Here is a 23684-nt window from a genome sequence, read left to right on the forward strand (position 1 = left end):
TTGTAGCAACAAATTAATTTAAAATGTGGGGCAGAGTAGTAAAATCACATGCAAAAGCACAATAAATCTAAATAATAAAATTAAAGATCTGGAATATTTTTAAAGGTTTTACCTTTTAGTTTTGCAAAAACTGTTTGTTTTTGCATCTAAGGTACAAATTTTTAAAATGCAAGTAACATCAACTGAGGAAGCTGACAATGACTGGAATCAAAGCAGATGTGAAGAGGGAATGGGAGCTAATGGAAATTCCTTCCACCAAAAGGAATAGCCAAAGCAATTTCTTTAAGATGATGCAATTCACACATTAAAAGCCCTATGCATTATTTTGTCCCTTTGCTTCAGTACTGTGGATGCACTGTGTGCCTTCAGAACAGTTTTCCACAACAAGAGGGTGAAGCAGTTAGTGCAAAAGGTCTGTGCCGGGACCACGCCAGCACTGTTTGTCCCAGAGTGCAGTAGCCATACATGCCCAATCCCAATCTGGGCCACCGCTACAATCCTCAACTGGGTGTCAAAAAGGAGTAGTATTTTAACACTCCTTTTTGGGACAATTCTTCTATCTCTTTGAGGCCCTAGTAACCTCCAGATATGTTGGATATGGGCTACACATCTCATTATTCCCTGTCAGCAAGGTAGTCCAGTGGCAGATCTGATCCCTCACCACCAACTGATCTGGACAGCAATGGGAGCCCTAATTAGAGGCTGAATTTAGGATTATGATGTTTGTTTAGAAGGAGTTGTGGCTCAGTGATAAAATACATGTTTTGCATACAGAAAGACTCATGTTCATGTCCAGGTAGGATCTGTGGAGTTTTTATCAGTCAGCATTGAGAGTACTGGGCATAATGGACGTGCAGCCTGGGAAAGGATAAAATACTTCCTATGATTTTCACGTATATCAAATGCATGGGCAGCAGGCGGTACCCAAGTAGGCACTCAATACACAGGTGGGGCAGGGCTGCCCTATGTACCCCAAAACCAACTCCCTCATACATTCTTTGAATGCATGAGAAAGGTTCATATGAATTTACTCACCCCATATAAACACTCATAAAGTATTATTGGCTCTAGCAAACTTATTGACAAAACCATATTTTCCTCTATAGCTTTTTTCAAGCATTACTTACCCTACTTGACTCAACTCATGAGAAGAGCAAGATTTAGAGAAGCCTAGCTATCCTTATCCTTGCTTTACTCATGTGGAGTCTCCACTGAAACAATGCCACTGGAAAATCAGGCTCTCCGTGTGAATAAGAATACAACCCCATGGACACATACTCAGAGGCAACCTCATATGAGAGTAAGACAAGAGGGGCAGGATTAGGTCCTCCCTTTTTCACATGTTGATTTAATACAGGTAAGAAACACCCTGAATAAAAACATTAGCCTTATGAAATTGGGCTTTGTGGCATGAAGCCCAAAGTTTTAGAATTCACAGTGGCTTCAATAAACATTTTTATAATACTTTCATATTTCTTGCATATCTAGTTACACTTATTTAGGGGTGATCCTCATTAAGCACAATGTCCTATAAGCATCCACTGTACTCCTAAATGCTTGCTTTGTCCTGAATAAAGAGACTAAGAATCATGCTGCATGTTCAGTAACAACTGAGATAGACTCACCTCTACAGTATCTGGGTGATATAAGATCAGAAAGGGAATTGGTCCTACCCACAGCTTGAAGAGTGGAATGTTTCTGAATTCCTCACTGTATTTCATCAGCTGTTGAAAGAAAGCTGGAATACAGACATCCAAAGTACTGACAGTTATTATCATGAAAATATCTTACCCTCTAGGCAAAATTAACCAATGATTTCAATAGCCACAACTCCTCCTCCCCAAATCCAGAATGTTGCATAGATACAATGTAAAGGAGGGAATCAGGAAGTGATTTGAACAGAGCATGGGAAAGATATTTTTTGCACTACTACTTCCTCACACACCAGTATGGCCAAAGGCTAGGGTATTTTGGAAGTTCTGTTTAAAAAAAGCTTTCACACTATCTCAGCCACCTATGTGGACAATTTTGGATTTTGGAATATTTTGAATTCTGGATAAGGGAGACTCAACCTGTGGACAACTTTGTACAGTGGACAACAAATACAATGTTTCACCATTCCTTGAAAAAAATAAAAAGCCTAGCAGCATGTACATTTACTCGTTAATTTGTTTATTAATTCATTTATTAATGCTCACTTTTAAATGTTTTAATTGTATTGTTCTTTTAAATTGTAAGCTGCTTTGTGCCCCAATAGGGGGAAGCAGGATATAAATATAACAACAACTTATTTTGGCCATATAAATGCATTGCTTTCATGCATTATTTCATATAAAGGGACTTCATGAGATCAATGGACAGAAAGATCCTGCTGTTGGTCCTGCCCGTTTGGTGGGTCCTGTTCCCCTCCTGCCACATTGCCCAACCTGTATGCATTCAGATGTGTGGAAGGAGAGGAGATTTTTCCAAGGCTCCAGTCTCCTAATTGTGCTTCCACGAGTTCAGTGATGTTCTCCCTTCAGACGTTCTGTCAAACTGTGTGGAGGATGGAGGATTGGAATAGAGCCACTGGAGTGGGCACAACAACATGCTCCTTCACAAGGAATAAAGCATGAAGAGGGCTACTTGGCAATGGCATATTTTGCAGGAAATGCCTGCCAGTCTCAGATGAAAATATTAATTATGAAGAACTGATAGGGGGACTCCAATCTCATTCTCCCTAATGGCAGTGCAGCCATGTGGCCACACCACAAATTTTGGTATCGGGGGGGGGGGGGGGGGCTGGAACGTATCCCCCACAGATACCAAGGGCCCACTGTAAAAGAGTTCTTGACCTTGGATAAAACATTGATCAGAACAGGGACTGCAGTCAAAAAATTAGTGGAAGACAGAATGGGGAAGGAAGCTATGGCCCGTTCCGCACAGCCCTTTGCGCCACCCCCATCACGTGCTAGGGGTTGGCCGAGGACCTAGCATCCATACCGGCTTCACCCCTAGCACGTGACGGGGGCGTAAAAATGGCGGCGCCCTATACACACGGGTGCGGCCATTTTTATGTGCCAGGCGCTTAGCATCCACTCGTCCCCTTTGCCTTGCGACGTCATGAGTGCACCATTTGCGCACTCGTGCATCGCAAGCATGGCGCAAAAAGAAGCCACTTTTGGAGGCTGCAGCTTCCTGGCAGCAGAAATGGAGGCGGCAGCAGACCGTCGCTTTCAGGTGGTCTGTAACGCACCTATGATTGAACTAGAAAAGCTCCTAAAGAGCAAAGATATACAACTAAGCATCAAAGTTATAATTGTACAAGTAATTGTATTCCCCATTACCATGTATGGATACAAGAGCTGGACAGTTAAGAAAATAAATAAAAAGAGAATAAATTCATTTGAGATATGGTGCTGGAGAAGAGTGCTGACGATACCATGGCCGGCAAAAATAACAACTAAATGGGTCCCTGAACAGATCAATCCTGAAATTTCCTTAGAGGCAAAGATGACTAAACTGAGGCTGTCATACTTTGGCCATATCATGAGAAGGCAAGACTGATTAGAAAAGACAAGAATGTTAGGAAAGGTGGAGGGGAGTAGAAAGAGAGGAAGGCCACATGCTAGATGGATGAACTCAATTAAGGAAGTCACGGGTATGAATCTGTCAGAACTTAGAAGAATAGTGGAGGACAGAGAGTCTTGGGGCTTATTCACACTTACCTTTTTGTATCAAGGAGATCCAGGTCTCTTCAGTGATACCATTGTGAACTGAAGTTTCCACTATGTTTGCCACGATCAAATCGCTCTGTGGCATTTTATCCCTATTGCTGTTCACACTCGAGAGGGGGAACAGTAATACAGATAAAATGCCATGGAGATTTGATCATGGCAGTGTGGTGGGGGGGGGGGGAAGGGGAGAGGTAAACAAGGACTTGGCAGCGGGGATGAGAGGAAGAGGAAGAAGGAAGACACGGCAGCGGGGGCAAGAGAAAGAGGAGGAAGAAGGAAGAGGAAGAAGGAGGACACAGCAGCAGGGGAGAAAGGAAGAGGAGGAAGGAGGAAGAAGAGGATGGAGGAAAAAGAAGGAGGACATGGCAGCAGGGGCAAGAAGAGGAAGAGGAGGAAGAAGCAGTGAAGGTGAGAGGAAGAGGAGGAGGAGGAAAAAGAAGGAAGAAGAGGAAGAGTGGAGGCAGCAGCGGGATGCTTTAAATGGGATCGACAAGGCTTTCCCATTGGCAGCTTCCTCAAAAAAACCAGTGCTTTTGAAAAAAGGCAGTAAATGCCTCGGATTCAGAAGCACAGGTTTAAGTGGGTTTTGCACAGGGGCTCTCACAAATCACATCTGAAACAATGAGCACAATATAAACACACACACACACCAGTTTCCTTAATGATTTATATCGTATTGTGAATGCAGCCTTGGAGATGCCTCATCCACAGGATCGCCACTCAAGGGTGGTTAACAACAACAAACGCCCTTTGGAAATCTAAGCATAATTGCCTCCCATACCATCACAGTTGATTAATGGTGCAATAAAATGGCACTGTTTATACTCAAGAGTCTTCCCCACAGGATAAAATTATGATCCCAACCCTTTTTAGGCCCAACAGTCAAACTAGTTCAAAGGAGGTATTTTGAGGGACAACACACACATACACGCATCAGCAGAGCTACTGGATAATCACATCACTACAAGAATAATAACCTGTGCCTCATTGGCTCACACATACAAAAAAAAAATGCTCTTCCCTCCAGAAAATATTCCCCACATTGTAATTGCTGTTGTTGTGTGTCTTCAAGTCGTTTCCAACTTACTGAAATCTAAGGTCATGGGGTTTTCTTGGCAAGACTTCATCGGAGGAGGTTTGCCCTTGCCTTCCCTTAAGGCTTAGAGCACATGACTTGCACTCTGTGCACTTCATGGCCAAGCAGGGAATCGAACCCTGGTCTCCAGAATCATAGGAGACTATCACACAGGGGTAAATCAAGAGATTAAAAAGGCATTTTCCTGGGAAAGTTGCACGATCACAGCAAAGATCTCACACACACTGCGATTTGAGAGAACTTCTCCCATGAAGAACAAGGAATGCTGCAGCAAGAAACCATTCACAGGGAAAACTCATGAATGGTTTGTTGCTGGAGCATTCCTGGTTCTTCCCGGGCTAAGTCCTTTTAGATTGTGACATCGTCTGAAAATCTTCGTCACAATCTAACAACTTTCCTAGGAAAATGCCTTGCTGATCCCCATTTTCCCCAGATGATAGTCTCCATAGCCCAACACTCAAAGCACTACACTACACTGGTTCTCACACTGTAATTGGGTTTTATAAAAGCCTCTCTTGTCACCAGATTGCTCCATGGAAAGGCAATTTTTTGAAGAGGGCTGCTGAACATGTAATACTTAGCCCTGTCTTTCTTTCCCTGGCACTTTCTGCTTCCCTGAAAAATGCCCCCTTGCATGACACTCAAACTTTTTAAAATACCTGTGTACATGTGTATATGCAACAGAAGATTCAGTATCAGCCTGGGCAATCCCATCAGGGCATCACATCAACAATGGGATAGCTCTCGCCGTTTTGGGACTGAAGCTTTTGCCCAGAGGCAATTTAGCTAGAGGACTAAAGAAAATTCCTTCTCTTTTCTTTATTGCTTTCTGCCTACAATTCTTTCTTCCCACCATAATCTTTGCAGACAGATAAAATGACTATTACCACATCATTCCCAATTCACAGCCTGTATTGGGAAGAGGCAGCTGTTCAAAATTATGAAGCCATGAGATGGTTAACTACAGTATGGGGTAGATTGCTGATTAGTTTTGCGCCTTAAGAATGTGAAATAAATATATTTGTATGAAAATATGAGGACTCAGATCTTTAAAACAAAAATACAACAGTCTCAGATTTCTGAAGCTTATAGCCTGCATAGAAAGCTCATGCTGCCAACGTGTTTCTTTCAGTTAGTCTCAAAGGTGCTATAAGATCTCTCTACATCCTGATTCTACAGTCTAACACAGCTATATCTTTGAAGCCTGCATATAAGTGCAGGCCTGTAGGATGCACAGTTTTAGCTCACCAGAAGAATTCAGTAGGTCCTCCATATTCACTGGAGTTAGGGGCACAGGATCCCCATGAAAGTGGAAAAACCACAAATAAAAAACCCACTACTTTTTTAACCTAAGAGATCACTTCTCTAGGAATCTCTAGGTCCTCCATCAGAACTCTGTGGTCAACATCTGCCAAAATTTGACCACAGAATCATTCTGGAGGACCTACAAATGCCTAGAGAAGTGTTTGCTCTAGGAATCCCTAGGTCCTCCAATGCAACTCTATGGTCAATTTCCAGCAGAATTTCTCTGGGGGACCTATCAATTCCTGGAGGAATATATTAATCAAATCCACAAAAGTCAAAGCCGCAAATGTGGAGGGCAAGCTGTACATGCAAAGAGACAAGGAAGCTCATTTTTTATAGGTGAGGAAAATTTAAAAGCTCCTGCCATACCAGAATACTTAATTCCCAAGACAAGATATCTGGAGTATTTGCTTTCATGCTCTTCATAAGCTCAACAGACTCTGTTTTGAAGGCTTTTTTAAATCAGTTGGGAAACATTCATTATGTCACTACAGATAATGGATTGTTTACTTCACAGTACAGCAGAGTTCAATAAAAGTTTGTCTCTCAGTAAACTGTAATCCAAACTACACAAAGGGCCAAAGCACACATTCAAAACAGAGATAGTCTCCCCCCCATTAGATATGAATAAGAATTATAGCATGCAGGCATGCTATGACAGCGTGGTATAATGGTTTGAGCATTGGACTATGGTCCAATTTGCACTGCAGTGCAGTTTGATAGAACTTTAACTGCCATGGCTCAATGCTATGGAATTTTGAGATTTGTAGTTTTGTGAGATACTAAGCTTTCTCTGTCAGAATTTTATAGCATTGAACCAGGGCAGTTAAAATATGCCAAACTGCATTATTTCTGTGGTGCAGATTAGACCTATAAACCTAGAGATAAGGTTTCAAACCCCTGCTCAGCCATGGAAAACCCTGTGGGTGACCTTGAGCAAGTCACACCCTCTCAGCCATAGATGAAGGCAATGGCAAACCCCTTCTGAACAAATCTTGCCAAGAAAATCCCAAAAGAGATTTGCCATAAACCGGTAATGACTTCACAGCACACAACAGTCCTAATTCTATGGTGATTTGACATGGATAAATACAGTTCCATTGAAAGAAAGAAACCGTCTAGCAATACAAATTGAAGGGATACAAGTGCCAATCTGAATTGGAAACACAGCAGGAAGGAAAGGATTAAAGCTGCCTACACGCCCCTCACTACAGAGACCGCTCTGGACTGGAACCTTGTACTAACTCTAGCATAAAAATTATGCCTTTTATGTAGTTGTTAGTGATAGCTACTAACATGATCCAAAACACACTGTAGAAATAATCCAGTTTGAGACCACTTTAACTGCCCTGGCTCAATGCTAGGGAATTCTGGAAACTATAGTTTTCTATCAGATAGCTCTGCTGCTACAATAAACTACAATTCCCAGGATTCCCTAACACTGAGCCAGGGCAGTTAAAGTGGTCTCAAACTAGATTATTTCTGCAGTGTGCTTTTGGACCGTAATGTGTGGTTTGGACCAGTAAAATGGAAATTGCTTTAAAATCAGTAAGGATTTGGGAACACATGGACAAGCCATGTAGAGTGTAGTCCACACATACTTGGGTGATTCTGGGAGCTGTAGCCCAAAGGAGTAACTTCTTCAAGCTCTGATCTGAAAGAAGACAAAGAACTGAGCACTGGATCCTATTTTTACTAAGGATGCATCTACCACTGGATCCCAAACTCTAGCCCACCAGATGTTTTGGACTTCAGCTCCTAGAAGCCCCAGCCAGCTTGGCCATCAGTCAGGAATTCTGGGAGCTCAAGTTGGAGGACCAAAGTTTGGAAACCACTGATATACACTGTAGAAATAATGCAGTTTGACCTCACTTTCACTGTCATGGCTCCGTCGGGGATTTGTAGTTTTGTGGGGCACGACCACTCTTTGGCAAAAAAGGCTAAAGGCTTTGTAAAACTACAAACCTCTAGATTCCATAGGACAGCGCTACAACACTTACAGTGGTATCAAACTCTATTATTTCTACAGAGTAGATGCTTTCTTAATCTATTCTCAGCCCCTGGAAAAAGTGAAGTACTGTACTGTAAAAGTGAAGTGAAGTAAAAGTGAGCAGTTAATCCGGAGTTCACACTCCCTCCATCCCTATGCATGAGTGAGATAAACAAAGTCACAAGTGCAATAAGGAACCCCAGTTTGGAAGTGGCAGAAGTGTGGTGCGCAGACAACTCTCCTCCCAGAAATGAAATGTCAAAAGGAAATAGGAAATTTCAGATACTGTTAGAAAAGAGGCTGGCAGCTGTGTTGGTCTATTGCAACACAAAGAACCGAGAAACATCTGGGACTCTTAAAAGAGACAGTTTTATTTGACGGAATAAAACTCTCGGACTGCCGCCCATTTTGTGAGATGGGACTACCCTCCACAAAGGTTTATGCCATATAAAACTTGTTTTAAAGTCTTTCAAGTTATCACAAGACAAGTCTGTTATTAGGCAAATAGGCGGTGCTGAAGTCTTGAATGTAAAAGACTAAATATGTTTGGCTTGTCTGAAGCAGATTACCTGTTTTTGTGCCTCCTCTTTCAGCAAACTCCTTTACAATCCTTTCCCCTACAATCTCCTTTTTTTTTCTTTTAATACGCCAAAGAATTCATTGCAAAATGGAGCCATTGTCCAGAAGTTTATTTCCAGACCGTGCAAACTGCCCACAAGTATTTATAGCTCCTGCTCTGCCTGCATCCGCACTGGAGAAATAATCCAGTTTGACACCACTTTAACTGTCTTGGCTCAATACTACAGAAATCTGGAAACTGTACTTTTGTGAGAGACATTTAATAATAATAATAATAATAATAATTTGTTTTATTTATATGCCACTATTCCAAAGATCATAGCAGTGAACAGTAAGTAAGCTAATTAGCAAGTAAGCCTTGTCTGTCAGAGAGCTCTGGTGCCACAACAAACTTCAAATCCCAGCATCCCATAGGATTGGAGTTCTAGGAAATGTAGTTTTGTGAGAGACACAACAAACTACAAATCCCATAATTTAACAGCACTGAGCCAGGGCAGCTAAAGGGATGTAAGAAATAATCCAGTTTGACCGTTTTAACTCCCAAGGCTATTTGGGAACTATATTTTTGTGAGACATTTAGCCTTCTCTGTCAAAGTGCTCTGTTGCCACAACAAACTACAAATCCCAAGTTTCCATAGGATGGAGCCAGGATTGTTAAAGCAGTGTCAAAATAATCCAGTTTGATACTGCTTTAACTGTCTTGGGTCAATACTTTAGGTTCCTTGAAAATGGAGTTTAGCAAGACATTTAACCTTCTCTGTAGAGTGTTGCTGTTGCCCAACAACAAACTACACAAATCCCCAAATCTTCCATTAGGAAATGGAGCCGGGGGCAGTGTAAAGCAGTATCCAAATAATCAGTTCTTATTTTAGACTGCTTTTTAACTGCCTTGGACCACTAATGCCATAGGATTTTCTTGGAACTGTAGTTTAGTGGGGACATTATCCTCCTTGTGGAGAGAGAGAGAGAGAGCTTTGGGGCCAACAACGAACCCAACTCCCAGAGTTCCATAGCCTTGAGCCAAAAAAGTTAGTACAAAAGGATAAACTCTCTTTCTGGCTCAAGGCTATGGAATCCTGGGAGTTGGGTTTGTTGTGGGGCCAGAGCGGAGCAAAGCCCCAACAACAAATTCCAACTCCCAGAATTCCAATGAGCCTGAGCCAGAAAGGAGTTTAAGCGCTGCCAAACCGGGTTATTTCTCCAGTGTGGCATGGCACCTGCTTCTCCTCCTCCATCTGCATTACCTTCTCCTTCGCCCGTCAGAGCAAGGGCGTGCCCAGCAGAGGGTAGCAGGGCTGACCCCGGGATGGGCTTCATCACCCTTCCAAGAGCCGAAGTGCTCCAGGAGGAAGCGGGAGGCCAGGCGGCCCAGGAGGGAGGCACAGCAAGGCCCGGCCCCCCGCCGCCATGGCAGCAGCAGCAGCAGCAGCCTCCCGCTCTCCTCCGGCGGGTCGTCAGCCACAAATACATCCCTCCTTCCTCCTCTTCTCTTTCGGCCTCCACCAAGTGGCCTGGTTTTACTGAGGGCTGGAGTAAGGAGGAGGAGGAGGAAAGGCCCCAGGGCGGGAAAAGAGGCGGAAGGGAAGGAGGAGGAGGAGAAAGAGAAAGAGGAGAACGCTACACTTTGTGTGTTGTTGTTTGGTGTGGCACCACTTTCTGGACACAAAAAGCTAAATGTCTCTCTCAACACAACAACAATAACAACAAAAGCACAACTCTCCCAGCATTCCATAGCACTGAGCCCCAGGAGGGCAGTTTTTAAAAAAGGTGTGTAACTGATTTATTTCTGTAGTGTTGTGAGATACTCTTTTGATGGCCCCAGCTCAATGTATGGGTTTTCTGGATTTGTTTGTGGCACCAGGATAAATGCCTATCGCACGGTACAGTTACCAGACTTCCATAGCATTGAGCCTTGGGAGTTAAAGGGGTGTGTCAACGGGGTTATTTCTGTAGTATCACACTAGGGGGCAAACAGGATTTAAATGAGAGTTAAAACAGGAGAGTTTGGTGTGATAAACATCAGGCATTCGTTTAACTCTGGTTTAACTGCTCGTTTAAATCCTGTTTGCCCCTAGTGTGATAAAGCAGTGGAGAATCACTTTGACTGCCCTGGCTCAATGCGATGAGATTCTGGGGAGTGTCGTTTTGGTGGCACAGAGCACTTTTTTTAAGGGTCTCAAACTGGTTTTATCTGCAGTATATTTTGCACCTAAGTTTTTGAAAGGCCATATCACCCTTTATAAAGGGCCAGTGTTTGCATAGAGTTTGACACTGGAATACATTTCAAGGACCAGGGTTCAATTCTCACTTGGCCATGAAACCCACTGGCTGATCTTGGGTGCAAGTCACACTCTCTCAGCCTCAGGGTAAGGCAATGACAAACCTCTTCTGAAACAATCTTGGCAAGGAAACCTATGTGGGTTCACCTTGGAAACAACTTGAAGGCTACAACACACACATGACCCAACTAGAGTGTTTGAATTGTCCAGAAGGCCCCTTTTGCCTTGCTCCCCTACTCTCTCAGCCTCATTTAGAGGGACAAAGAGAGGACCTTCTTGGTGGCGCTCCCTAAAAGAGGCTAGGATGGCTCCATCCCTGCTCTCCTTTCAGCAGCAAGTAAAAGCCATCAGGCTTTTTTAAACAGATAAGGGTTAGGGCTTATAAATGCTGTGGAAGTCAGATCAGTTTATATATAGTTTCTGATACACTGGTAATATTTTCAGGGGTGTAATAGTTTAACTTTTTAATTATTATTTTTAAAACTCATATTATAGTAACTTTCATAATGTTTTGTTTTTAATCTGCGCTGTTTTGAATTTGCTGCATGTCTGCTAGCCACCTTGAGTCCCAATATTGGGAGAACAGAGGGATATAAGTATATTACTATTATATTAATAGTAGTAGTGTAGTAGTAGGGCTAAATTTTATGTATTATATTATTATTATTATTATTATTATTATGGGGCTAAAATTGGGCTAAAATGGATGGGTGTTATAGTATTTTACAGTTTACTGTTTTTAAGTGCTTTTTATCTTTTTTATTGTACTTTTCGAATATTTCTTAATACTGTAATTATTTAACTTAATCCTATTTTAATGCTCTCTTTTTTATGTTGTTTTCATTTACTGTGTGTTGTTTTTTACTTGTAAGTCTGTCTGAGTCACATTTGGGGGAAAGCAGGATAATACTAATACTAATAATTGGACAGTTTTAATTTTTTGATGTTTCTCCCTTTTATGTGTTGATCACTGTTTTTATGTTGGGGGGAGGGTTTGGGTTTTGGGGGTTTAAAACTGTAATTTTTATTGCATGTGATGTTTAATTTATACTGTTGGAATCCGCTTTGCTTCCTTGTGAAAAAGACGAGTACAAATAAATTATTATTATTATTTATTATTATGATATTATTATTATTTAATTAAGTAAAATCAGATTGTAGTTTGAGGTGGCAGAAGTTTATTAACACAAGTTAAGATAGGCTGAAGCAGTTTGCTTAGGCCTGGGCCTATAATGAAGGGCAAGATTTCTGCCCTCTCTTCTCCTGTCCCCACTGTTGGGTTACTTTGCACTTTGAACTAAATTTGAAGCAAGTCAAAGGCCCATCCATTCCCACTGGGGGTTTACCCCTGAAGGAACTGGGAAGATTGGGGGGGGGGGGGTGCCCAACCAACAAGAAGAGGGGCATTTTTAACCCGAATGTCTTCTTAGCAGAAATCGGGGTTTAGCATGAAGGCCCCTGTTTGTCAATCAAGTGATTGTCATAGGTGACTTTGCAGCACTCATTGGGCATAGGAATGTGGGTTCCCCTCTCCTTTTTTTAAAGAGCCAGGCACAAAATGCACCAAACATGCACGCATTTGTCACATTTTAAAAACTTTTTCTTGTGTGTGTGTGTGTGTGTGTGTGTGTGTGTTGTGGGCATTTTCAACCCCAAAAATGCAAGCTAATGCATCCTGTATCCCCCCCTCTTGCCACCTCAGAATGCCTCTTACACATCTAATAAATAATAATACATAATAATAATAATAATAATAAATTAATTCCTCACCTCGGAAATGCCAGAAAAAGATGGATTGCATGCATTTTTTCTCTCTTTAAAAGCAATTTCAGGTCTACCCTGAATTCCTTAGAGACAGTAGCAAAAATAATTTATCATTTTGCCAATTGGCCAAATTGAACAAGAGCAACAAATGTAACATTCAATTGTAGCATTCCATTTGAGTAGCATTTCCCTTTTGCTGGGAGCGAGCAAATGAAAGGGAAAGTGAACCAGTAGCAGCTACCCCACGTTCTATCATCTATATATCTCATGCCTCAAGCAAAAAAAAAACATGGCACATATTTTGTCAAAACAATTTTAATTAAAAAAAGTAAAAAGGGGGGAAGTGTGCCTGTGTCGAGCTCTGTTCATGCCTGCTTGTGACCTGAACTGAACTGACCCCTTTCCTCCTCCTACGTTTCTCTTCAGAGGAGCTTGGCCATTGCCCGTTCCACTGAGGCTAGAGAGAGTGATGACCTGTCAGTTCCAACTGACCCATGGATCAATGGGAATAAAAGGGAAATGCAGGCAGGATCTGGCTGTAGCATCCCTATACAACTAATAATAATAATTATAAAATAATAATATAATAATAATAATCCAGGAGCAAGAGGAAATAAAGTGCAAGCAAGCACACCAGACATGTCACCCAAATAACATGCGCATAAATTGTTCAAAAATAAAAGCCTGATTTTACAGGCTGATTTCCCTACATCCCTCCTCCGGTTTGGCCCTGCAGCCCAATTTCCCCTTGGCAATCCTCCCTCCTCCTCTTTCATTCGACCCTCCCACTCCCTTGGAGCTCCTGGCTCCTTCATCCTCCGCCTCCTGCTCCATGCCCTACCATGGCCTCCCCTTCTTCCCACGGCTCCTTCATACTCATCTCTTCCTCCTCCCCAGTCACTTCTCCATACCACCCATCCCCTCTGATAGCCCTTTGCAGCTCCCATCAGTCACCCTGATTTCCCCTTTTGCCTCTATCACCCTTTACCCAGATCCCCTTGTTCCTCTCCTTCGTGTTTCCTTCGGCTTTCCTCCTCTTCCTCCTCCTCCTCCCCTTCCCCCTCCCCTCCAATGAGGGAGGGGAATGCCTTGAACTCTGCCCCACCCTCTGACCTTAATGCCTCCTGATTTGTTTTGCCTGATCATGAGTCGAGGGCAAGTTCATATTTCGCAGAACCCAGGTCTTTTTCAGAAAAGATGGATTTTTAGCCCAAATCTCGATAGCCCCGCTAAGGGGCATTTCCTTGTGCAAGCCTCGACATGGAATTTTGACAGAATTGGGCCCAGTATGACTTCACGTGAAAGAATTGGTTTCAAACCGGTTAAAAGGTTAGTATGAATCCCCCCCCCGCCCAGTAAGCTCAGGAACAAAAGAGTGGATGGCAGGAATAGAAAGAAACTGGGATTTTAAAAAAAAAAGCTACACAACTGGGAGGACAGAGGATTCATTGGGACTGTCCCTGCCAATTTGGGACATGGAAGTGTATGCATCCACTCACCACTCTTTCTCCTAAGACTGGTTCAGTCCTTGGCAGCATCTTTTCACGGATAAGCTGTCTAAGAAACATGCCTAGGCTTGCTGCTTAATCTGGGACCCAATTCAGAGCATATGCCAGACCAACCATGTGGTGGGACCATGATAGTGACACAAAACACACTGGGCCAATTGGTGTGTGCCATGTCATTGTGCACCACAGACAAGCCAGGTCAAATACCACATCAATCCTGAAGACCCATTCTCCCTCCCTCTGCGTGCTGCGCCAGCTCTACTTCCTTGCAAGAAGGAGCCTTGTGAAAAGCCTACCCAGTGTGCTGCTGCTTCTCTGCTGAAGTCAGAACAACATCTCTGCAATCGACAAGAGAGGATAGAACGACTCCTTCCTTGTTTGATCCCCATGTCTGGGTGGCCCTTTCAGTCCCCAGCAGAAGTGGTGCATGCTAGCTAGGCAGGCTTTAACACAGAGCTCCTGCCCATAAGGAAGCGCATTGGCCACAGCTCCCAAAAAACATGCTGCTGTGGTAGGCGGAAGGGGGATGGCAAAGCTCTTGGCAGTGGGCAACAGATCGGAACAAATTGGACCCAATCCACTGTCCACACACCAAAAGAACTTGGGGTTTCTGGGGAACACCAGGCCTTTCCTTAACTTTGCTTAGTTCAGGGAAAATCAAGTTTAAAAGCCAGAAAACTGTATTATCTCCTCCAGAAGCAACTGTATTTTTGTAAAGATGCTAGCAGTGGCTTCAGGGTGAGTTCTGATGTTTTCTCTGGTGTAGGCAAGTCCCAAGATAGTTCTCAACTTTGGTCCTGTCAGCTATGTTTTCCAAAATTCCTGCTACTGGCCATGCTAACTAGAATTCCTAGGAGGTAAATCCTAAACAGCTGGAAGAGCAAAGTTTGAGAATACTGGCCTATTTCTAATGAACTACCTGCTGCAAACTCCTTTAAGTGAAACACTTCCTTCTGTGCTAGGACAACCCTTTTTATTAGGGAAAGCAACAGACTGCAAATGTGAGCAGCATTCAAATTTCCAGAATGCTGTATCAATACTATCAGATGTGGTTGGATTGCAAGGCCCAGCAGTCCTGGCTGAATAGCCAATGGAAGTGGAGAGTAGTCGTCCAGTAGGATTTGTTAGGTATCTCCTGGCCCCTCCCCTTGATTCATTCGGGTATCAGGTTTGCAGTTCTCCATTTCGGGCTTAAGGTTTTTAGCTTGGCAGACTGTTGTGGTCCTGACATTTGGTCCTAGATTTTTGGCCTTGTCTGTTTTTCTTCCCCTCCCAACCTTGGGCTTGATCCAAGAGAACCATAAAGAGTTTATAAATCTTATCAAAGCTGCACACTTTTTGTGGCATTTATTGATCCTGAAAAGGTATTGATCGCCAACTGTGGTCCTCAGATCAGCACACACTTTTTTTTCTGTTTTTAATGCTCTAAAGGCATGTTCTCTTTCATCAGAAAGCATAAAGAGGGCATTTGAAGCTGGTGTTTTGCAGGATGAAGACAAGAAAAGAGCAAGACAAGGGGACTTTTTCACACAAGGGACAATTGGATGGTTAAAGTGGGGTCCCAATGCAGGGTCGTCAAGGTCATTAGGGACAAGTTCCTCAGCTGCTTTTTTCACATGAACACTGCACACAATCAAGGACAGACTCCAGAGAGAATGTGAGGTGAACCTAGGAAATAAGCAAATTTGCAAAACTACATACAGTATTAACATTTACATTTTGCCGTGGCAAATTCACATCCCTTCACGTAAATGGCAGCCGTCTGAAAACCAGGCCTCCGATATGCCACATGTTCCCAGATTTGTCTAGGGTCCCTTTGCTGTGTGTCATGGAATAGGGAGAAAGCCTAGATCTTAAAGGGACACACACACAACGTTCCTCTGGCCCCACTGCTTCTCCTCCTCTTTGGCAGCCTCTAAAAAGGAATCAGATCAGCTGGTGGGAAGGAAGGCAGAGAGATGATGTTTTTGTGGGGCATTCCTCCTGGGCAGGGAGGGATAAAATGGAGGACATGTCCTGGAAAAGGAGGGCATCTGGGAATATCAGCCCTCTGTGGAATCAGGCAGGTTATGTATGGACCCAGCCCCTCCCACCCCTGTTTCCCCTCTTCTCCTCAGTTTTGTCTGTCTTGGTGTGTGGTTTTACAGAGTTTGCAGAGGGAATCCTCATCCTGCCTTCCTCTGACACAGCTTCTGGGACAAAGAGTTTTTTCCTCCCTGTTTCTCTTCCCTCCCTGGAGCATGTGGGTTTGTATGCACTTGTGGAAATGACAGTTTGGAGCATGCGCAGAAAAGGTATTTCTAAGCTAGCAATGAGAGTTTGTCCTCCTCGATTTGATATCCACATTTGCATTGGACCCTAAGTAATGTGCCTTTAACCCCTTGTTGTGCTCTGTGTGCAATAAGCATTAGCAAATGGGCTTGCTTTTCTGAGATGCCAGCACTTTAACAGTTTTTGGGATGGAAGCACATAGGTCCTCGTGTGAAAACATCAAGGGTATCAGATTGTATACTGGGTCATTCTAAAATCATCTAGTTCACAATCATATGCTTACGTATCTGTTGGACATAACAGATTTTACTCTCAAGAAAGCATGTATGGAGCCAACATGGCATACTGGTTTGAGTGTTGGAGGAGGGCTCTGGGAGACCAGACTGGAATCCCCACTCTGCCATGGAAACCCATTAGGTGCCCTCAGGCAAGGCACACTCTGTCAGCCAAAGAGGGAGGCAATTGCAAACCTCCTCCAAATAAATTTTACCAGAAAAGCCCTGGAATAAGGTTGCCTACCTGAAGAAACATAACAACAAGAACAAAAAAAACACATGTGTGAAAGGCTTCAGGAAGTAGGACAGGGTGGGTTCCCTGGGTCCTTCTTTTTTTTTTAATTTCCCACATTTTTTTTCTCTTTCAGTAACTTATCTTAATTGCCTCTTAATTAATTTCAGTAGCAACGTATTTGTTGCTTATGAGTCTGAGTGTGTTTTGCATAGTTTTGCAATTATATATACGGTATACACACACCTGCAATTAGTTCTAGTTGTTAGGATTCTGATTTACTTTCTCAGTGTGACTGAATTCTAAAAATCATCTTTTTTTTCTCTTCTGTCTCTCTGTGTACAATTTTATATTACACTGGACTAGAAACAACATGATGACAGCCAGCGTGGTGCAGTGGTTTGAGCATTGGACTGCGATTCTGGAGATCAGAGGTAGAATCCTGACTCAGGCATGGAAACCCACTGGGTGACCTTGGGTAAGTCACACTCTCTCAGTCTCAGAGGATGACAATTGCAACTGCCCTCTAAAGAAACTTGGCAAGAAAACCCTGTGATAGGGTTGCCATATGTCGAAAATGACTTGAAGGCACAACAAGAAGAAACAACATGAGTATGTAATTCACATGGCACATTATAATGATCCTGATCATGATGATGCACATTTAATTCATATTGTGAAGCAAAACAAACACAATTCTTTTATTGGCCATTAGATTGAGCAAGCAAACCACTCAATTTTGTTTCCATTAGAATTGTTCATTAATTAAATGTATATAATATTCATAGTTTTAAGAATTATTAGTAGTACTATCACATTTCATCATTAGTTTAGTTTTATGAAGCATCTCTGCATCAGTAATACAAACCTATATGGTTCTCCAAGAAAAACAAACTTCAGTAAAACTTGTAAGCAACAAACTTCAGTAAGCAGCGAGATCTTACAACACCTTTCTTTCATTTATGGACTAATTGAAAGAAAGAAATTGGCAGCATGAGCTTTCGTAGACTAAAGTCTACTTGCTCAGATGCATTAACTTCAATAAGAAGTAACTTAGAATAAATGGATCAAGTCTTCTGCATTCTCTGTAAGACTTGTTCATGGAATCATTATTTGAATTAGAGAGTTGGAAGTGACCCTATGGGCCATCAGGTTGATCCCGCTGCTCAGTCCAGGATCTCCTCCTAGACTGAGCAAGCATCCTCAGCAAGTAATTGTCTTGTCTCTTTCTGAAGACATAAAATTTTCTCTCTAAGCAGTTGGTTCAATTGTCAAACTGCTCTCACTGTCAAGATGTTCCTTCTGATGTTCAGCTGAAATCTGCCCTTCTGTTACTTAAAACAATTAAACCTTGTTTTACTCTCTGAGGTAGCAGAAAACAAGCCTGTACCTGCCTGTTTGTGACAGCTCTTGAGGTATTTGAAGAGTGAGTCATGTCACCTCTAAGCCTTCTCTTCCCCAAACCGAACATACTCAGCTCTTCCAACATCTCATAAGTTTTGTTCTCCATTCTTCTTCTTATCTGCATTGCTCTTCTCTGAATTCATTCCAACTTGTCTATATCTTTCTCAAAATGAGGCGCCCAGAACTGAATGCAGTAGTCCATATGAGGCCTGACCAATGCAGAATATAGTGGAATTAATAGTTCACTTGACTTGGAAACTATGGTTCTGTTAATGCAGACCGAGATAACAATTGCCTTCTTTGCAGCAGCATCACACTGCTGGCTCATGTTCAGTTTATGATTAACAATAATCCCAAGGTCCTTTTTACATGCAGTATTGCTGATCTATGTATTCCCCATCCTATACCTGTGCAATTGGTTTTTGTTGCCTAAATGTAGAATTTTACATTTGTCTCTGTTGAATTTCATTTTATTATTTTCACCTGTTTTATGGTTTATCAAGGTCCTTTTGAATTCTGTTCCTGTATTTCAATGTGTTGGCTATCCCTTCCAGTTTTGTGTCATCTGCAAAACTGATAAGAATTTCCTCCGCCTCATTATATAAATAATTTATAAAAATGTTGAAGAGAGTTGGCTCCAGGACAGAATCCTGTGATACTACACTCAAGACCCACTTCCACTTTGAAGCACAGCCACTGATGACAACTTTTGAGTACCATTCTCCAAACAATAATGGATCCATCTGATGGTGTTTTAATCTATTTCATATTTAGTTAGTTTGTGAATCAAAATATCATGGGGGACCTTAGCAAATGCTTTGCTGAAATCCAGGTAAATGACATCGACAGTATTCCTGCCATCTACTAAACTAGTGATCCAATTAAAAAAAAGATATAATATTAGTTTAGCAGGATTTGTTCTTGACAAAGCCATGCTGGTTCCTACTATTCACTGCATTATCATCAAGTTACCTGCAGACGAACTCTTGTATAATTCATTCTGATATATATATATTTTTCCTGATATTGAGATATGGGTGACTGGCCTGGATCTTCTTTTATGCCAATGTGTGTTTGTCTGCAGTTCTCTGGTGCCTCATCCATTCTCCAAGATTTCTCAAAAATGATGGCAAGTAGTCTGTGAGTACATTAGGGAGTTCGTTCAATACGCTGGGATGAAGTTTATGTGACCCTGCAGTTTTGAACTCATTTCGGTTAACTAATTTATTCCTAACTCTTTATCAATCTGGATTTCCAGCCCAGATTCCTTGCCAAGATTTCTGTTGATGCATGAAAGCGCACAGTCCCCTTTTGGAGAAAAACTGAAACAAAATAAGTATTAGGCACTTCTGCTTTTGCATTGTGATCTGTTAGCATTTTACCATTCTTGCTGAGAAGTGATCCCATCATTTTTTTAAATCAATCTCTTGCTTCGAACATATTTGAAAAATCCCTTTTTGTTGCTCCTTGCTTGCCTAGTTCCTTCTGCAAGCAATCACATCCATGCTGGGTATCTTTTTTCTTAGCTTCTCTAGTAGTGAGATTCTAACCAGTAATTCCCTGAGCTTGATATAGCCAGCTTTCTTGAAATCCAAGGTTCATGGTTGACTATAGGCCTGTTCCCCAATCATGAATTCTAGCATTACATGGTCACACCACCACCAAAGTACCAACTGTCTTCATTCCAGTGACCAACTTCTCCTTATTGGTTAGTCCAGGTAAGTCCAGGATTGCTGGTGCCCTTGTTCTTTCCTGTACCTTTTGAAATAGGAAATTATCTGCAAAACACACAAGGAACTTACTGGGCAGCCTATGCTTAGTAGAGTTAGTTTACCAGCAACTATCAGGATAGTTTTCGTCCACCATGACTACCAGATCTTGCTTCCTGGAGATTTCTGAAATGTGTTTCAAAAAACCATCATCCGCTACATTATCTTGATTTGCTAGTCTGTAGTCAACAACTTCCACAATGCTGACTTATGTTTACCCTAACGCTCTCCACTGGTCTAGTTTGATCACTTGCAAGGATTTCTGTACAAGTGCATTTGTCTTTGACATATAATGGTACTCTCCCTTCTTTTCTTCTCCATGTACTCTTTTTGGTTAAGTCATGCAGTCATTATATTCCAGTCATGGGAATCATCCCATCAGTTCTGTAATACTTAGAAAATCATATTTACCATCTTGTTATAGGACTTTAAGTTCAACTTTTTGAGGTTTGTGGAAATCTGAATAAGTATATTTCCACTGCCAGGATGACTTTTTTCAATCTTGAAGATCAGAGGCAGGTAGAAGTAACAGGCAGGTAGCCCTTGGAATGAAAAACAGATTGTCTGAGACATTACAGAAAAAGCAGAGCATTTTCTGAGCAACTTTGAGGTGTGAGCAGATCCCAGGATTGCTATTTGTCTTCACTGTAGATGGATAATAGACAGGGATAAATTGTCAGGCCCCTACAGCACCATTGGCCTACTATGACACTATTAGTGATTTTACCACTTAAGAGGTAAGAAATGGAAAAATCTCAGCAAGACCTATAGGGCAGGAACAAATAATGCTGAATCCTCAATAGTGGTAGCTCTCAACATCTTCTCCCTACTAAAAGGTTTGGGCAACAACTGTGGAAGAGGTGGAATGTGGGAAATCTGGAGGCATGAGGTGGATGTTTCCAGTGCTAGCCAAGATTGCCAAAAGCCTTAGGAGTTACAGAGTTAGTACACTTTATGTAGTTAACACAACATAACAGCTCTCTGATCTGGCTTGCCTTCATATCCATATATGTCTTACTTTATATTAAGCTGCAGTGTACTGCAGTGTGTTTATCACTACTTGATAAACAAGTCATCTGCATTGTCTCATAGCAATAGCAAGTACATTATCAGTGCACTTAAGCACTACCTAAGCAGTTTACAAATTGTAAGCTAATTGCCCCCAACAATCTGGCTACTCATTTTAGCAACTTCGGAAGGATGCAAGCCTGAGTCGAGCTTCAGCCCTTTTGCTAGTATTGAACTCGCAACCTTATGGTTTGTGAGTAAGTGGCTGCAGTAGAGGCATTTAACCACTGCGCCACTAGGGCTGGTTTCATGGTCTCATGAAATGGTGAAGATGAAATCACTGTCACTAATTTTTGGGATAACACAACCATCTTACTAAGCAGTTGTCTTGAAAAGTTGCTCTTTATCAGCAATCGTCTGTATCCACTTACAGCTCTTTACCCTTTGATGCCCATGTAGAGATCTCAACCCATTTTAAAGTACTTTGAGAGCTTGAACAACACATGCCCCCAAGATACCTGGGTGCTGACTTTATGCCACCCTGCTGCCCGCACGTGGGCTAGCTTCTGGGCGCAATGGTGGCACAGCGTTTAGACGCTGTCAACAACCCAAGCACCTTAAAGCTGTGGCAGAATGAGAAAAGCCAACTTTTTGCTGGCCCAAAAAGGAGCAGTAATTTGCTGCTTCTTTGGGGGCCAGCAAAAAGGCGGATTGGGGCCTAGTGTATGGTTGCTGCAGCCACAATTTGGCTTTCTCAGGGGCAGCTTCAAACCACCTCTTTGGGGTGGTCTGTTTCAAATTTACATATGTTTTGTAGTAGTTTTCTTAGAATAAAGGGGGTCGAAGAATCTTTAAAGTGCATATTTGAATACTGTTCACTCTTAGTTCGTGTCTTGTTCCCTATCTGTGTTACAGCTTACTATTCCTAGTAAGAGTATGAAATAGCGTGGGAGGGAGATGAAAGAATAAGTAGGGAGTTGTTTTACCTGGTTTTATCACATCATTATCTGATTTACAGCAAAAATACAGTGTTGGGAGAATGGCTGGAAGTTCCTATGCCTTGGAGCTGCAACAAACCTTTCCAGGTGCCCTTCAGCTACTTGTTTGTCTTATAAACTTATATTTAGGTTGTAAGTGTTCCTTTTATGAACTAGCACTCAGCACTTGTGCTGAAAGCCAGCATGCTGGAAGTTTGAGCATAGAACTAGGACTCTGGAGACCAGGGTTCTAGGTGATCTTGAGCAAGTCATACTCTTTCAGCCTCCTAGGAAGAAATCTTGCCAAGAAATCCCTATGATAGGTTTGCCTGAGTGTTACCATAAGTCAGAAATGACTTGAAGGTACACAACAACTTGTGCTGGAAGGAAGATCCCTAAGAGTACAGGGGATTCTACAGGAAGACCTGTAATAATTGATTATGTAAGCAAGTCAAGTTAGGCTGGTACTTTTGACCTAACAATTAAATTTGCATAGAGCTGGCTAAATGCTAGGTGAGTAGGTCTTTGAGCTTTATTCTTAAGCACTTGCTGAATGTATGGTTTCTGTTCCCATTCCATGCCATGTGAGTTTGTCAATGCAATAATTATATAACGCTCCATCTATTTACGTCTTTAAAAGAATACTCATTCCTGTAAAGTCATCTGTGTCTGAATCATTATTGTTATACAAATAAATATAACATGTGCTTTATATGAAAAAAAGACCTTGCGTTTACTAGAATTGTTCCTGCAAAGTAAAAAAAAAAAATGTTTGACTCATCACTGTTATACATATAGATCAGGAATGCTTTTCATTTGGAGGGGGGAAAAACTTCTTGTCTTTCTTAGGAATGTAAATAATATGTACACATTTTCTTTTATTCAGCAATCAGAAAGGGTGGGTTGAGATCCCATTAAGAGAATTGTCAACTGCTGCAAGGTTATTCTTGAACAGCAAAAATAACAACGCTTTTTTCCATTTTATGTGGGTTTTACATAAATCTATATTGGTACAAAAGTGTATTTATGCTAAATACAATGTTTTTACCCAAAACATCCATTGTTTACACATGAAAAACATGTCTATGAATAAATGTCCATGAATAAATTACTCGCAAAAAAGTGAAAATGTAAACTATGGAAAATTGGCTTACTTGTTGCTGCATCTGTGGGACTTCTGGAGACATCTGGAGATAACTAAGCTAATTCAGCATGCTTTTGGCAGCATGAGCCTTTGTAGACTTAAGTCTACTTCCTCAGAAGTCTATGGAAGCTCATGCTGCCAACTTATTTCCTTCAGTTAGGAGCTGTAGAGACCAGCCAAAGGGGCTGACATTGGGGTGGAGTGGGGTTGTGGCACCCCAATCCTCCCTGATGGAGGTCCATCAGGCCACTCACCTGACCAGACAGTGGGCAGCATCATGCCCCTTCTCCAGCTCAGCATTTAGATGCACTGTGCTGAAGAATCAGCGAAAAACCACTGGTGCTGTGGCAAGGGCAGCTTTTTGCCG

The 23684-nt window shown here is 42.0% G+C and overlaps 1 protein-coding gene across 1 annotated transcript in view; it reads right to left on the reverse strand.

Moving 5' to 3' along the window:
* LOC121931691 (cytochrome P450 4V2) overlaps positions 1-23684 on the reverse strand; it is a 58201-nt gene that overhangs the window by 18546 nt on the left and 15971 nt on the right. The window contains 3 exon segments of the mRNA XM_042469669.1: positions 1626-1738; positions 9931-10006; positions 10008-10213. Of these exon segments, the coding sequence (XP_042325603.1) occupies positions 1626-1738; positions 9931-10006; positions 10008-10213 (395 nt within the window).

Source organism: Sceloporus undulatus, chromosome 5 (assembly GCF_019175285.1).
Source record: "Sceloporus undulatus isolate JIND9_A2432 ecotype Alabama chromosome 5, SceUnd_v1.1, whole genome shotgun sequence".
NCBI classification, from domain to species: Eukaryota; Metazoa; Chordata; class Lepidosauria; order Squamata; family Phrynosomatidae; genus Sceloporus; species Sceloporus undulatus.